Source organism: Brienomyrus brachyistius, chromosome 8 (assembly GCF_023856365.1).
Source record: "Brienomyrus brachyistius isolate T26 chromosome 8, BBRACH_0.4, whole genome shotgun sequence".
Lineage (NCBI taxonomy): Eukaryota > Metazoa > Chordata > Actinopteri > Osteoglossiformes > Mormyridae > Brienomyrus > Brienomyrus brachyistius.
The window spans coordinates 11886703-11900876 of NC_064540.1; the positions used below are offsets into that span (position 1 = coordinate 11886703).

Below are 14174 nucleotides of genomic sequence, written 5' to 3' on the forward strand. Positions count from 1 at the left end.
TGAGGAAGAGCAGCTGTTTGACTGCTGAAACCTTTAATGCTATGTCTGCTTGGATTTCGGACATTTAAACCTATTCACTGGCAAACTCATTTACGGTATTTACGGTATGTGCATGTATATGTATGTATGTATGCATGTTTATAGGTAATATAGTAAAACACAGTTGTAGGTTATCCATTGAACTTTTGTACTGCATGCTTCTATACCATGTGGGCTTTTCCTAATTTTAAGCCCAATCATCTATTTTTTAGGGAATTTTGGTGAATTGCATATAACCTCCTGAGACAGCCAGCCTTCACACCTTCTTATCACACCTGCTTATCGGGGTAACTTGTCGGATTTAAGGTACCACAGTTTAAACTGACTTCATATTCGTTCACTTACATTTTGTCCAGACTACCTTAAATCTGACAAGTTACCCCACTAAGCCAGTAACCCCGCTTGTAGTACAGGCCCCAGGGCATGCGTGAGGTTAGAGTACAGCCTGGATGGGATCCCAGGCCACATACACACATGTACATAATCACTTGTCCTGTTCAGGGTCACAGGGGGTCCCAGAGAGGCTATGAACGCAAGACAGGGCACAACCCAGGATGGGGCACTAACTCATTGCAGGACACACTCACACCATTCACACCTATGGGCAGCTGGGTAACTCCAGTGAACCTCAGCATGTCTATAGACTGCGGAGGGAAACCAGAGTTAAAATCGATACAATGTTATAAAATTTTTCCCAGTAGATGGTGCTCACACAACACTTTTCCAGTCCACTATAAAAAAAAAAACTGCTACATAATCCATCCATTTTCCAAACCGCTTATCCTATTGGGTTGCGGGGGGTCCGGAGCCTATCCCGGAAGCAATGGGCACTAAGAAGGGAACAACCCAGGATGGGGGGCCAGCCCATCGCAGGGCACACTCACACACCATTCACTCACACATGCACAACTACGGGCAATTTAGCAACTCCAATTAGCCTCAGTATGTCTTTGGCCTGTGGGGGGAAACCGGAGTACCCGGAGGAAACCCCATGACGACATGGGGAGAACATGCAAACTCCGCACACATGTGACCCAGGAGGAGACTCGAACCCGGGTCCCAGAGGTGTGAGGCCTGCTACATAATGCAAGTTCAAAATACAGGCAGTAACTGCAACCAGATTAGGGTTAGTTGCCTTGATGAAATTCTACAAATTTGGGAAAAGAGCGAAACAGCACTATTAAGAAGAGTCACACATCACGCTTTCCCAAACAATACCGAAACATACTTTGTATTAAGCTGCCACATTTCTAGGAAAACATTATCACAGTACTTACATGCAAAGACTACGTCCATAAGGGATCAAAAGGATGGGAATGAAGAGACTGGCATGGAAAACTCTTTTTTTTTTTAATTACATGTAACTCATGCATCTTACATGAATCATATAAAGTGTTCATATTATACTCAAAATAGTAGAACATAAAATGGTGGAATTAATCTCACAGAATTTTCACACATAATATTACCGAAATAATATAAAACTTTAGTAAGAAACAAGCAATGAACAAGTATTTCCTACTCAAGCCATATGTTGTCATGTATGGCAAAATGTAAAGTTAATGTAAAAGTTTTTCATTTTTGCCTGTTGAGTGTGTTTTAAGGTATGAATGTGGCCATAATCATGCAAGAAAAAAGACTGACTTGTTGTGAACCATGCTGCGTTTTCATATGCGGAATGCAGACAATACTGGCAGATGGGAGAAAAACATTATAATAGAAAATACAATATAGGGAAATTAACCATTATTCACAAGAGTAACGATGACACGCACCCCAAACCCAGTCACTGCCTCCCGACAACATTCACATTACATTCATTTGGCACACACTCCATATCCACATCGACAGACAACTGAGAGAGCAGGTCAGCCAGTCCCTGGAGCACATGGCGCTAAGGATTGTCCTCAATGGCCCAGTGGTGACCCTCTGATCACAGGCAGGACACCCTGACCCACTGGGCTGCACGCTGCCCGCGACACCCACGTAGAAAAAGCAACACCAGGTCTCCTACCGGACAAAGACGGACACACTTCCAGGTGAAGGTTAGGGTTCTCTTACTTGAGGCAAGGCAGAATCCTTCCTGGGTGGAGGATGAGGACCTTCTATGTGAGGCAAACACCTTCCTGGGTAGAGAATGACGGCCTCCTATCAGAGGCAGACATCTTCCCGGGTGGAGGATGAGGGCCTCCTATCAGAGGCAGACATCTTCCCGGGTGGAGGATGAGGGCCTCCTACCTGAGGCCGACACTTTTCCAGGTGGAAGAGGGCCTCTTAATTGAGGCAGATGCCTTTCCCAGGGTGGAGCATGAGTGCCTCCTACCTGAGATAGATGCCATCCTGGGTGGAGGATGAGTGCCTCATACCTGAGATAGATGCCTTTCCTGGGTGGAGGATGAGGGCTTTCTATGTGAGGCAAACACCTTCCTGGGTAGAGAATGACAGCCTCCTATCAGAGGCAGACACCTTCCTGGGTGGAGGATGAGTGCCTCATACCTACACTTTCCTGGGTGGAGGGAAGAGCACAAACAGGGGCCCGGGAGGCAAAGGCACGAAAGACTGCTTCTACTTAGGATGTTTTAATGAAAGTATCTCATGCACATGGTCCAAAGGAACAGCATTAGGGTCCAGTGGGGAACTGGAACACACCATCTGTGCATTTCAGCCCCTTACCAATACACAAACAGGCATACAAAACAGACGGTCTGCATTTTCTAAAATAAAAAACAAAAACATTATAGCTACTTTTAATGGGGCTGCGTTGCCTAAGAAGTCCATCCATTCATTCTTCAACCTCTTTTCCAGTACAGAGTCATGAGAATCCAGGGCTGAGAGCATCCCCATCAGAAGCAAAGGCATTTAATTAAGGCCAGATACTGAGCTGACCTCTCCCTGCCCCAAGACTCTACTCCCCTGTTTTATGGCATGTTTTTAGCTCTGGGAGGTCACCAGAGCAGCTAGACGAAGCGCTAGTGGAATTTATTGGGAAAGTGTGTTTTTAAATCTAAAGCATACACAGCCTATTGTGATGCCATTTATAGCATGCAAGAACATTTAATATTCAAGAACACTAAGTATTATTTCATTTCACCAACACAACACTTGCTCCAAAATACATTAAATTTTTCCTTTTAAGATTACAGCTGTCATGAACTGTTTGTCATAGTAAATCACAATCCAAAGTAAATCACAATTACAATAAGTAGTGTTATCGGCAACACTGTACTATATGTTATAGTCTTTAGGGGTCTGAAACTTATTCACATCGCGGAGCAATGCCATGTGGTGGTGATTCTTGTAGAAGAGAAAAAAAAACAATTATGAAGAGTGCTGTTGTGTGGTGCTGTTGGTCACCTGACACGGTTGGGAGAGCAGACAGAGGCAGCGGACAGACATACATGTGCTCACACAACCCTCATGTGCAGCGGATTACCAGCAACTAAGAAAAGGGGCTTTTTCCATGACACTGCCAACTTATCACTGTACCTCAGAAGCGATCTTATCCAGATCAACAGGCTACTCAACAGCAAGGTTCCGGAAAAATGACTTGGTTTGGAGATAAAATATCATGGCAGCTTCCTTGTGCAAAATGGTTGAAAGCTTTGAGAATTTGCCCTTCAGTTTTCCATAAATCTGTATCCAAAGCAGGATTATGGTGGCCCTGGAGCCTATCTCAGGAAGCAAGGGGCACAAAACCAGGTTCACCCTTGGACATGATACTAATCCGTCACAGGGTGCTCATTATGGGCGCTAATTCAGCAAAGTGAAAAGATGAACCCTTGCTTTCAGCAGGTACCAGGTTAATTACATTTGGTCCCCACAATGTAATACAAACGTAATCCACCCACACACACACACACACACACACACACACACAAGACCTGATACATACCCCCTCCACATTCCCACTAGGATGAATTCTATTTGTCAGTCTGGCTTGTATCCAAAAAAATGTGGCCAATCAGATTTCAAGTGCAAAGGACATATTTATTACCTACCGCTTCCCTATACCCACATTTTCTGTTTACAACCTGCAGCAACTCTTACAGTTAAGTCCATGCTGCCTTCCTACAAATACTGCTGTTATTATACAGTTTGCAGCAAAGCATTAGCATTTTAGTAATTGAAAAGAAAAATTGTGACCCTTCAGAATGCAAGATCAAATCTGGTAAGCCATTTTTTTGTTTGGTGGGGGGCGTAACTTTTGTGCTTTTATTGTGAACTTCATCAGTTCCAAGTCAACTACTAACATAAACATGAATCCTTTTTAATTTTTTTATATCTGTTGTGTTTTATATATTTTATGGTCGTTATATTAAGGTTTAAAATAAATGCTACAATTGTTCCCATCAGCAAAATATGAAATATTGACAGTATTCCAAGAACAAATACATTTCTGTACACTAGTTAGTTCTTGCCAACAGCCAGCACACTTAAAGTAGATAAGTAATCTTTCAGAACAAGGTACTATTGACTCGAAAGGGCTGTTAACGTAGATAAGGTGTACTTTAATTATGCCAGGAGAAAATTCATTATGTACCCTCTCATAGTTATTATTACAGGTGTCTTGCATACACAGTACTGTGCAAAAGTCTTAGGCAGTCAAAAGAAATTTTTAAAGCTGGTTATCTGGATACAAAGTGTACACAATTTAATATTACAACATATGAACATTATGAGTAACAAAATAAAAGACTTACAAGAATGTCCTCCGTTCTCCAAAAGTTTACTGGTAACTCGACGGACAGTCAGAAGTGCAACGCTTCAGTTCCAAACCCTCTCCTCAGGGGCACGCCAGCCATTCACTCTGCTTGTTACATTTCACACCCAGCTTCATTCATTCGTTCAGTTTTAAAGATCAGTGAAGTGTGGGTTAGGTGTACGAGGTCGGGTAATGGAGTCAAAAAATACACGGGTGATTTTAGGAGAGGTTTTGAAATGGTGAATAGGTGACATTCTTTGACAGACATACTGAAATATCGTAGTTTTACAGCAACATGAAGATCATTTGAACATAATTTTCTTAGACTGTCTAAAACCTTGGCACAGTACTGTATTTCAACACGCAAGTACAAATAAACACATTTATTAACAATATTTACACGATCTGGACTATATAGCTGGACTGTGTATCTCATTGCCAAACATATTTTCTGATCTGCATCTCCTATGAGTACCAGAGAAATGTTTTGCTTACTTTATATAGTCTTTCTGCTTCTAAAATCCACATTACAGATCGTCCATCCATCATCCACAGCCCCTTTTTAATACAGTCTGTCCCTGGGGTCTGTCCCTTGAGGCACAGGGTTCACTCGGGATGAGACGCCAGTCCGTCACAGGGCACATACTCACACACCATGGGCAATTTAAAGAAGCTAAATCAGATGTGTTCAGAATGGGGGGAGGAGACTGGAGAAGCCAAGGACTGCAACAGTGGAATCAAGCGCACATTCCTGGATTTCTCAGGCCACTGTGTCACTGGGGCCAGCAGGCCGAGACAAATATCTCAAAGAACGTAACAGTTTGCATGACACTGGAACTACAAGCATAACCTAATACAATGTCACAGAGCACTGTTGATCTAAACTGTGTCTGGATGTTAATTATGGCTCAATAAACATAATGGGAATGTTCCGGAGACCCCTAATTTATTTATATTTTTTAAATTTTAAATTTGTTAATACCATACTGAGAGCAATGTGACAGAAGTTGATTAATTCACTTCCTTTATTATTAGGCTAATTTGTGTAATCTGTCACGCTACCTGTTTGAGAAGCGTTTTCTGCACGATGTGCTGATTTGCGTTGTTTTGCAATGAGCTCCGTGAGCATATATGCCACCTCGCAGCTATGACAACTATAAGAATGCAGCTGACTGGCTGCAGTCGCGGACAAAACACCGTCCCAAAGTGGCCATTGTATGCGGCTCAGGACTGGGACACTTAGCGAACGCGCTGGAGAGCCAGGACGCCTTCCCCTACTCGGACATCCCCGGCTTCCTGGAATGTACAGGTAAAGTCGTTATTCTGCAATGAAGCTGGTGCAGCACTTGAGAAGTACATGAAACACAAAGCCTGTGACACTGCTGCCTTCAGGGGAGACAGAATCGAGTTCTCAGGGTGCTGCACTGTAACATGGCATCTGTGCCCCGTATCTGTACTGCATACTGTATGTTACTTCATATACCTGTATATGGATGGTATGGCAATAAAGCCAACTTGACTCTATGTGCTGTAGGTCATCATAGGTCACTTCATTATAAGTATTCCAGCATAAGTAGCAATAGTCATCTGTTATTCATGCCCACTGGGAAATTGCATATTCAATCTTGCTCTCCATGAGCCACAAAGACATACAGGTGAGAGCAGGTTTTTGGGTCAGAGAGCAGGGTCAGCCAGCACCCATGAAGCAACTGGGCGGCCAGCATTGGCATCACTCCACCAGTGACCCTCCATCCCACTCCACCCCATCAATATTGATATAGTACTGATAGAGGCTGTCTTTGGTAAAGACCGGATGGTGACTCTGCATTATATGTGTTTGTCTCTGTGGCTTGGCAGCACCAGGCCATGCCGGACAGCTGGTGTTCGGGGTCCTCAGAGGGAAGTCCTGCGTGTGCATGCAGGGTCGCTTCCACATGTTTGAGGGACATTCCCTCTACAAGGTGAGACACGAGCCCATTGAATCCCCCGACGTGTCGTATGCAGGCAGCCTCACTTAAACGGGTCGTGTCACCTCTTGCAGTTTTAATCTGTAGTATCAGCGATGAGTTTCAAAAGTCACATTCAGGGATGTTTGTGTACGTTATATATTGCAGTTGAAGTGGAGGAAATTACCTACAAAAAAACAACAGAGTACAGAAAAGTTTGAAGCGCATCCAAAAAAGTGTTATCTAAGGATACAGGCCATTGAGGAACAGAGTATTTATCAAGTACCAGTACAGAAACCTATATGCACTTAGATTACAGGTATATACACACACGTATATTTTACAGTCCTAGTAGTAGATGTTTGCAAAACATTGAGTATAAACCTGATCTCAGAGATTTCATTGGCAGAAGCTCTCAGTTATATGTTTCATGAGGGACAACAGGGAGCTTAAGCAAACGTCCACAATCCCACTGCTGAATGCAAGTGCTGCAGGGGTAAAGCTCAGGAGATTTCATGTGTGTGCTGAGCAGATCACCTGGCCTGTGCTGAGGACAAGTTGGCGTGTAGACATGTAAACCGCTAAGTTCAGCTTAGTTCAGGGTTACTTGTCAAGTTGACTGAACTTAAAAGTAACTCATGACCGCAATGGAGTAATGATCCATCCCTCCTTCTGCTGACCACTGACCCTGGTCATGTAACTTGAGCTGCCTGGCATAGCCTCCAGCCCCCATACCATGTAACAAATAAAAAAAAAAATCTAAAAATTATGTGAACCGATGTGCCCCTTTTCATTGACAGGATGTCAGTACAAGCCACTCCTGTTCTGTTGTATAAATCAGCAGGCCCTCTGCCCTCCTCTTACCAGCTCACATCAGGCACATTCTTCCACATCATGCAGGTCACCTTCCCTGTGCGGGTCTTCAAGCTGCTGGGGGTGGAGACCCTGATTGTCACTAACGCTGCAGGATCCCTGGCCAGCAGCTACAAGACCGGGGACATCATGATCATCCGCGACCATATTAACATTCCAGGCCTCGGCGGGTTTAATCCCCTGAACGGACCCAATGACGAAAGGTCAACTGTCTCTGTGTATCACGGGGTGGTGTTTGGCTGGCTCTATTAGGAATCGGAAGGTTGTGGGTTCTAATCTTGTGGCTGACAGGGTGATGTCACCATTGAGCCCTTGAGCAACGTCATTAACCATAAATTGCTCCAGAGACACTGTGCATCACTTCGGACAAAAGCATCGGATGAATGACTGTAATGTTTTTCAGTTGTGTGACTGTGCTGGCTGTGAATAGTGGGTTACTTTCATACCATGGTGCCACCAATATGTAACATCTGCTGATTCTTAGGAAGGACCATTTACTAACCTGCCACTGACTCTCTCCCCCGCACATCAGGTTCGGCCCCCGTTTCCCCGTCGTGGGTGCTGCTTATGATAAGGGCCTGCGTCGTCTGGCCTGGGACTTAGGCAAGAAGCTGGCCATATCGGACCATCTGCAGGAAGGGGTCTACTGTATGGTAGGGGGACCCAACTTTGAGACCATTGCTGAAGCCCGCCTGCTGCAACGACTGGGGGTGGATGCTGTGGGTAAGCAGCTTTTTTCCAGAGTGATGTACATTTTGAGAGAGCAGGATCAGCTGGTCACTGGAGCAGTTGGGGGTTAAGGGCCTTGCTTGGCTATCGACGTAAGATAAGAAGATTTGACACACACAGTGGTGCCTGTGGTTCACGAACACAATCTGTTCCAGGAAAGTGCTTGTGAACCTATTTGTTCGCGAAACAAAGCAATTTTTCCCATAAGAAAGCACTGAAATTCGATTAATTCGTTCACAAGCCTACCAAATAATAATTTTTGTTAATTGATTTTCTGATTTTTTTAGTAAAAACTTTAAAGAAAAACACAATATAGTGTGTCGACGGCAGGACCGAGGCATCACGGGAGCTGAGAAAGATTCGCTTGCTGGGGAAACACGCTCTTTATTAACAGTCCTTAACCCTTGAATTGTTGTTAATGTTAATGGTTGCGTTTGCCTACTCTCACGCGTGTGTTTGCCCGTGTCTTGTGTGTACCCAGTCCGATACTCACGTGTATTTAGCGTGTGTAAATCTTCCACTGTGTGTGCATCTTGTAGCTCGGCGTCTTACAACGTTGTGTTTCCTGTCTGTGTGTTTGGGTTCGGTGCTCATTGGGTGCCTGTTGAGGTCCTCCCACGTATAAATGCACATGAGGCCTGCTGGGACATGCGCCCCCCCGGTGTTACACTACTATAAAACACACACAAACACAGCTCTGGAGAATATTAAGAGACCACAGCAAAATTTCTTCGTTTCACTGATTTCTCAGTTTATGGACATGCTTCTATGTAAAACATACATTTTTGAGCAAACCGCAACCTGATTCTTCTCTGATTCTCATTAATGAAGGACTCCTTCCTGGTTTTATGTGACTTCAGTCCTGCTTCTAGGAGCCTGATATGAACTGTCCTAACGGTGCACTTCACACCTGTACTTGATGTTCCCCATTCCTTTTGACAGCCCTATTGGATTGCTTTTTCCCTCTTCCTGGCTAGTTTTTGGCAGTGTCCCCTGCTTCATCTTGTTCTTGTGTACTGCTGTGTAAGAAATTTTAAGCCTGTAAGCAACCTGTCACTCAGTGTAGCCTTATGCCAGCAGAACCAGAATTAAACCTGATTTTAACAATGCAGTTTCTTAAAAAATATGAAGTGGTCTCTTAATTTTTTCCAGAGCTGTAAAGAAAAAAAAAAAATATGTATATATATATATATATATATATATATATATATATATATATATATATATATATATATATATATATGTGTGTGTGTGTGTGTGTGTGTGTGTGCTCTTTGGACATGTTTTCCTGTCTGGTTAAATAGCTCCACTTTTGTAAACATGGTGTATGCATGTTACCGTATGTATCTGACAGATACGCAAGGTGGTCATCAAACATTTAACCGTAGATGGGAAAACATGTCCAAAGACCACATTGTGGGACACAAGGGCTCAAAGTGATAATCATAGGGTTGGTACCAGTTTTTTCAAATTTGTAGAAACGGTCAGAGCATTATATTGCTTATTTTCTTCATTTCTCAGTTCGAAAATTCTCCATATTTTTGAATCTCTGAAACAGAAGTTACTAAATATTTTGTCCTAAAATCACATTCATTACTTCTGGGCAAGGTGACTGTTGCCAAAACTACACAGAGGACCTCACCAGACCAAAAATCCGGGATCTAAGAAATGTGCTCACATTCCCACCCTCTTTCCTTTGGTATATCAGGGCCGTATTATTGCATGTAACATGCTGTAATCACTCCTTTCCTTACTGCAGGCATGAGCACGGTACCAGAAGTGCTGATCGCCAGTCACTGTGGCATGAAGGTCTTTGGCCTCTCCCTCATCACCAATAAAGTGGCCATGGACTACGAGGACCAGCAGGTAGTTACACAAGAGGAAGTGCTAGCAGTCAGCAGGAAGAAGTCCCACACTCTGCAGACAATCATCATGGAACTGGTGGCCCAGTTGGGCAACACCACAGCCTAATGGAATGAAATGCAGTCAAATGAAGCTTCATTTGCCATCTGTAGGAGTATGAGAACTGGTACACTGGAGTGTGTTTTGTCGCATATCCCATCATGCTCCCCTTTTTTAATGACATACACACACTTATAGAGGTGAGAGTGAAGCCTGGGGTCTGCCCACTGGGTCAGCCATCCATCCAGTGCCCCGGAGCAGTTTTCAGGCCTCAGTAAAGGCCTAGTTCAAGGGCCCAGTGGCCATATAGTCTGCGGAGCACTGCACAGCTGAGCTGAAAAATCAGCTGATTAATGTTGTATTTTAATGATATGCTTCTTAACTTTGGCCTTTCGTCTAAATGAATTACTGAGTTTTGATTTTATTTCCTTAAATATCTTTTTTTTTCTGAGGTTTACTTTATGTTGAAAGGTTAGTTGAAAAAGAAAGTAGAGCTTGTGTCACCATCTGATATAATTCTGTAATCAGAGTCCAGTGGTCTTGCGTGGTTTTGTCTTTGTGTGCCTGTACGGATGCTAAAATTACTTTAATCTTTAAAATCTTTCATTTTCATACCATGCCCCTCCCAAAACTTAAGTCAGTCCCTTTTAATTCCTCATAATGTTCCTGGGAACAAGTGCCTGTAACTACTCAAGATTTTGCATCATTGTACTGTTTAAACTAGGTCACTTTCTCAAAACGTCTACTGTAAGAGGAAGACTAGGGCATTGCTTTGTATTAACAACATTTTACAATAAGACAAATCGATGTATGTTACATTACCGTTACAGAAAAAATTATTAGAAAGAAATATTAAAATTTATTGTTTAAACGTGTACTTCACACTTAAATAAAACTTTGTGAAATTTGTATTTTCATTCGCATGAGTACAGACACTCCTCACTTAATGACCGATTTCCATTCCTACGACTAGGTCGTTAAGCAAATTGGTCGATAAGCGAGGAGCCACCCCTTACCAAACATGCTGTACTGGTAGTGGGTTTGTGTCAACCATCTTTAGATATTGTTTGCACCATTTATATCAATTTGTATATTTATAAATGTTTATACAGTAGTGAACTATATACTGTAATAAACAGAATAGAGGAAATCAGATGCTATATACATTGCACAATAAAGTACGAATTATAGACGAAATATGTAGTCTTGGAGATTGTGAACGCTAGTGTAGTGAATACTGAGTGACTGCAGGAACGAGACTGAGACTGAGAAAGGTGATGCAAGACGAGATGCTTGGTGCTGTGATGACATGCTCCCATTTCCACGACCAAAGTTCTCATACATTGTACAATACCGACCGGATGGAGAGCTGATCGTAAGTCCTAGTGGTCGATAAGCAGGTAGCTCCTTAAATGAGGAGCGTCTGTATAAAGATTAAATCAGCATGAATGAACTCTTTATCGTTCGCTATTTGGGGGAATCTTCAGTAATGTTCCACGTGTTAGATATCCCCAAAGCCACACACAGCTTGTTACCGACAGCTTAGAGCCGAAGACAAAGGTCATGGTTCCAGACAGACAAAAACCCCTCAGTACAGGGAATTAATTAGGCGCAGTACCAGGGTTGGTCATCAGGTGACTACGCTGATCTGTGGTAATTATCTTTGCCTGTCCCTTATTACGAACCCCAGTATAATGTCACTTACTGTGATCCAAAACCTTTTCCTTATTACTTTTCTATGCAGTATTTTCTAAAAGTCAAGACACACTGTTGCAAAATATCCACTGAAACGAGAAGGTATACTGTCATTTAGCAATCAGCTCTCTCTGTGTAAAGAATACCAGAGTACTCCCCAAATCAAAGTACTCTACACTTTGCGAGAGATTCTTCTGATTGTGTGCTGAACTACAGGGCAAAGGTCTGTCACAGGCAGGACAGAACGTTACTGTTAGTCAGTGTGCACTTCTATGACAGGTTTTGGACTTTCTGTCACCATGCACTGGATAAGCAACAATCCATGTGAACATGGAGTAGGAGCCACACTAACACTATCAGTGGAGGGAAGCAGTCCAACTGGAAGGCGGAAAATTCCACAGTGGTCCCACATCACCCCCTTTCACTCTTACATAACGGAAAATCCACAAATAAGGTGGCCTGGAAAAGCATTCAGTCCCCAACACTTTCCTCACATTAAAGAGTCTCAAAGTCATGAATTGTGATGTATTAAACTGAAAATGTGTTATTTCCACTGTATGTTGTACACAGAATGCCCACAAAATGAAAAGAAAACAACAAAATAATAAATATTTAAAAACCAGTGTGTTATTATTAAGTATTCATCCAATGAGGTCAGTACTTGGCTGAACCACGTCCAGTATCTCTTACAGACAGTAGCCTTTTTGGATAAGTCTCAATTAGCTTTGCACACTGTGGTGAGGCCATATTTGCCCATTCCTCTTTACAAAACTGCATATGTTGTGTCATGTTAGCTGGGGAACAGCCACAAAAAAACAATTTTGAGGTCATAGATTTTCAATGAGGTTAAGGTCCGGGCATTGACTGGGTCACACAAGGACATTTTTTTTTCATTTAATGGCTGTCCAGTGTTGCTTTCGCTGTGTGTTTTAGAACTTTGTCCTATTGAAGGACAAATCTCCCCAGTTTCAGTTTTTTGGCAGAGGAGCACAGGATTTCATTCAGTTCTTTTCATTCAGAGATCTTGTTTTTTTTCAGCAAGGGTCTCTTCCATGCCAGTCTTCCATAAAGGCCCCTAGGAGATGGCTGATGCATGAACATCACCTTGCATTGCAGCCACAAACTTCTGTAAGTCATACTTGGCCTTATGGTAGCTGCTCTCGTCCGGCACTCAGTTTAGTGGGGTGACCCGGTCTAGGCAGAATGGTAGTAGTTCCATATATTTTCCTCTCTCGTATGATGGACTGCATTGAGCTCTGTGGAATCTGCAGTGCCTTTGAGATCTTTGTATCCTTCCCTTGATACATGCTTCTCTGTAATCATATCCTTGACTTGCTTGGAATGCTCTTGGCCTTCATTTTGAAGCAATTCCTGTAAAAGCCTCAATATTATGACGGGACCTGGCAGAGGGAGGGTTTTCATCCCTATAGGTTAAAGCTGACCCCGTTGGAATGCATCAGCAAATTCCGTGACATGATCAAAATTTGAGCTTAACGTTACAAAGGGTACAGATCCTTTTTTAAGGATCTGATTATAGCATTGCTGATCAATGTTTTGTAGACTTTGGGAAACGATGGATCATTTCATGATTTAAAAGCACGTCACTCACAAATGTTTTATTCTGCATACCACCTCGAAAAGTAAAGTATTGTAGCCCCAATATGACATCAGCACATCGCCATGACAATGAGTATGACATAAGCATGGCGTCAGTATCAGTGAATTCCTGATTTTTTTTTGTCTTTTGATTTGTCATAGTGCTCAAAGCTTTGGGTATCAGAATGGAAAACTAAGGGAATTCATTTCACATTCAGAAACTAAAATAAAATGTGATAAATGTGCTCAAGGCTAAATATTTTTTTTCAAGCAAAATGAAGCACAGTCAGATTAATATTTTTAAAATATATCTGAAGAGTTCAAATGCAAAAGCGGACAAGTCCATTTTTGTGGAATTGAGAAAAATAACTTTTTGTGTGGTGGAAAACCAATGTCAAACCAACGTTTTGTTAACTAAGGTATTCTGAATTAATGTATTAATAATAAATGACATGTTAATTTGAATGAAAGCATACTTTTATTGAAATAAAATATTATTGATTGCATTTTAGGGGCGGCATGGTGGTGCAGTGGTTAGCAGTTTGCCTCACACCTCTGGGACCCGAGTTCAAGTCTCCGCTTGGGTCACATGTGTGTGGAGTTTGCATGTTCTCCCCATGTCGTCATGGTGTACTCTGGTTTCCCTCCACAGTCTAAAAACATGCTGAGGATAATTGGAGTTGCTAAATTGT

General features: G+C 42.5%; 1 protein-coding gene across 1 annotated transcript; it reads left to right on the plus strand.

Moving 5' to 3' along the window:
- Positions 1 to 4057: 4057 nt before the first annotated feature.
- On the plus strand, positions 4058 to 11388 carry pnp4a (purine nucleoside phosphorylase 4a). Its single transcript, XM_049023903.1, has 6 exons — positions 4058 to 4207; positions 5887 to 6050; positions 6599 to 6702; positions 7588 to 7763; positions 8093 to 8283; positions 10049 to 11388. The coding sequence occupies exons 1-6, from the start codon at positions 4191 to 4193 to the stop codon at positions 10258 to 10260; spliced, it is 864 nt and encodes a 287-aa protein (XP_048879860.1). The 5' UTR covers positions 4058 to 4190; the 3' UTR covers positions 10261 to 11388.
- Positions 11389 to 14174: the final 2786 nt, after the last annotated feature.

Excerpts from the sequence above, each read along its gene's own strand:
- pnp4a (XM_049023903.1), top strand. Across the intron at positions 6,051-6,598 it reads CGGCTTCCTGGAATGTACAG|CACCAGGCCATGCCGGACAG; the intron begins GTAAAGTCGTTA and ends GTGGCTTGGCAG. Across the intron at positions 6,703-7,587 it reads AGGGACATTCCCTCTACAAG|GTCACCTTCCCTGTGCGGGT; the intron begins GTGAGACACGAG and ends CACATCATGCAG.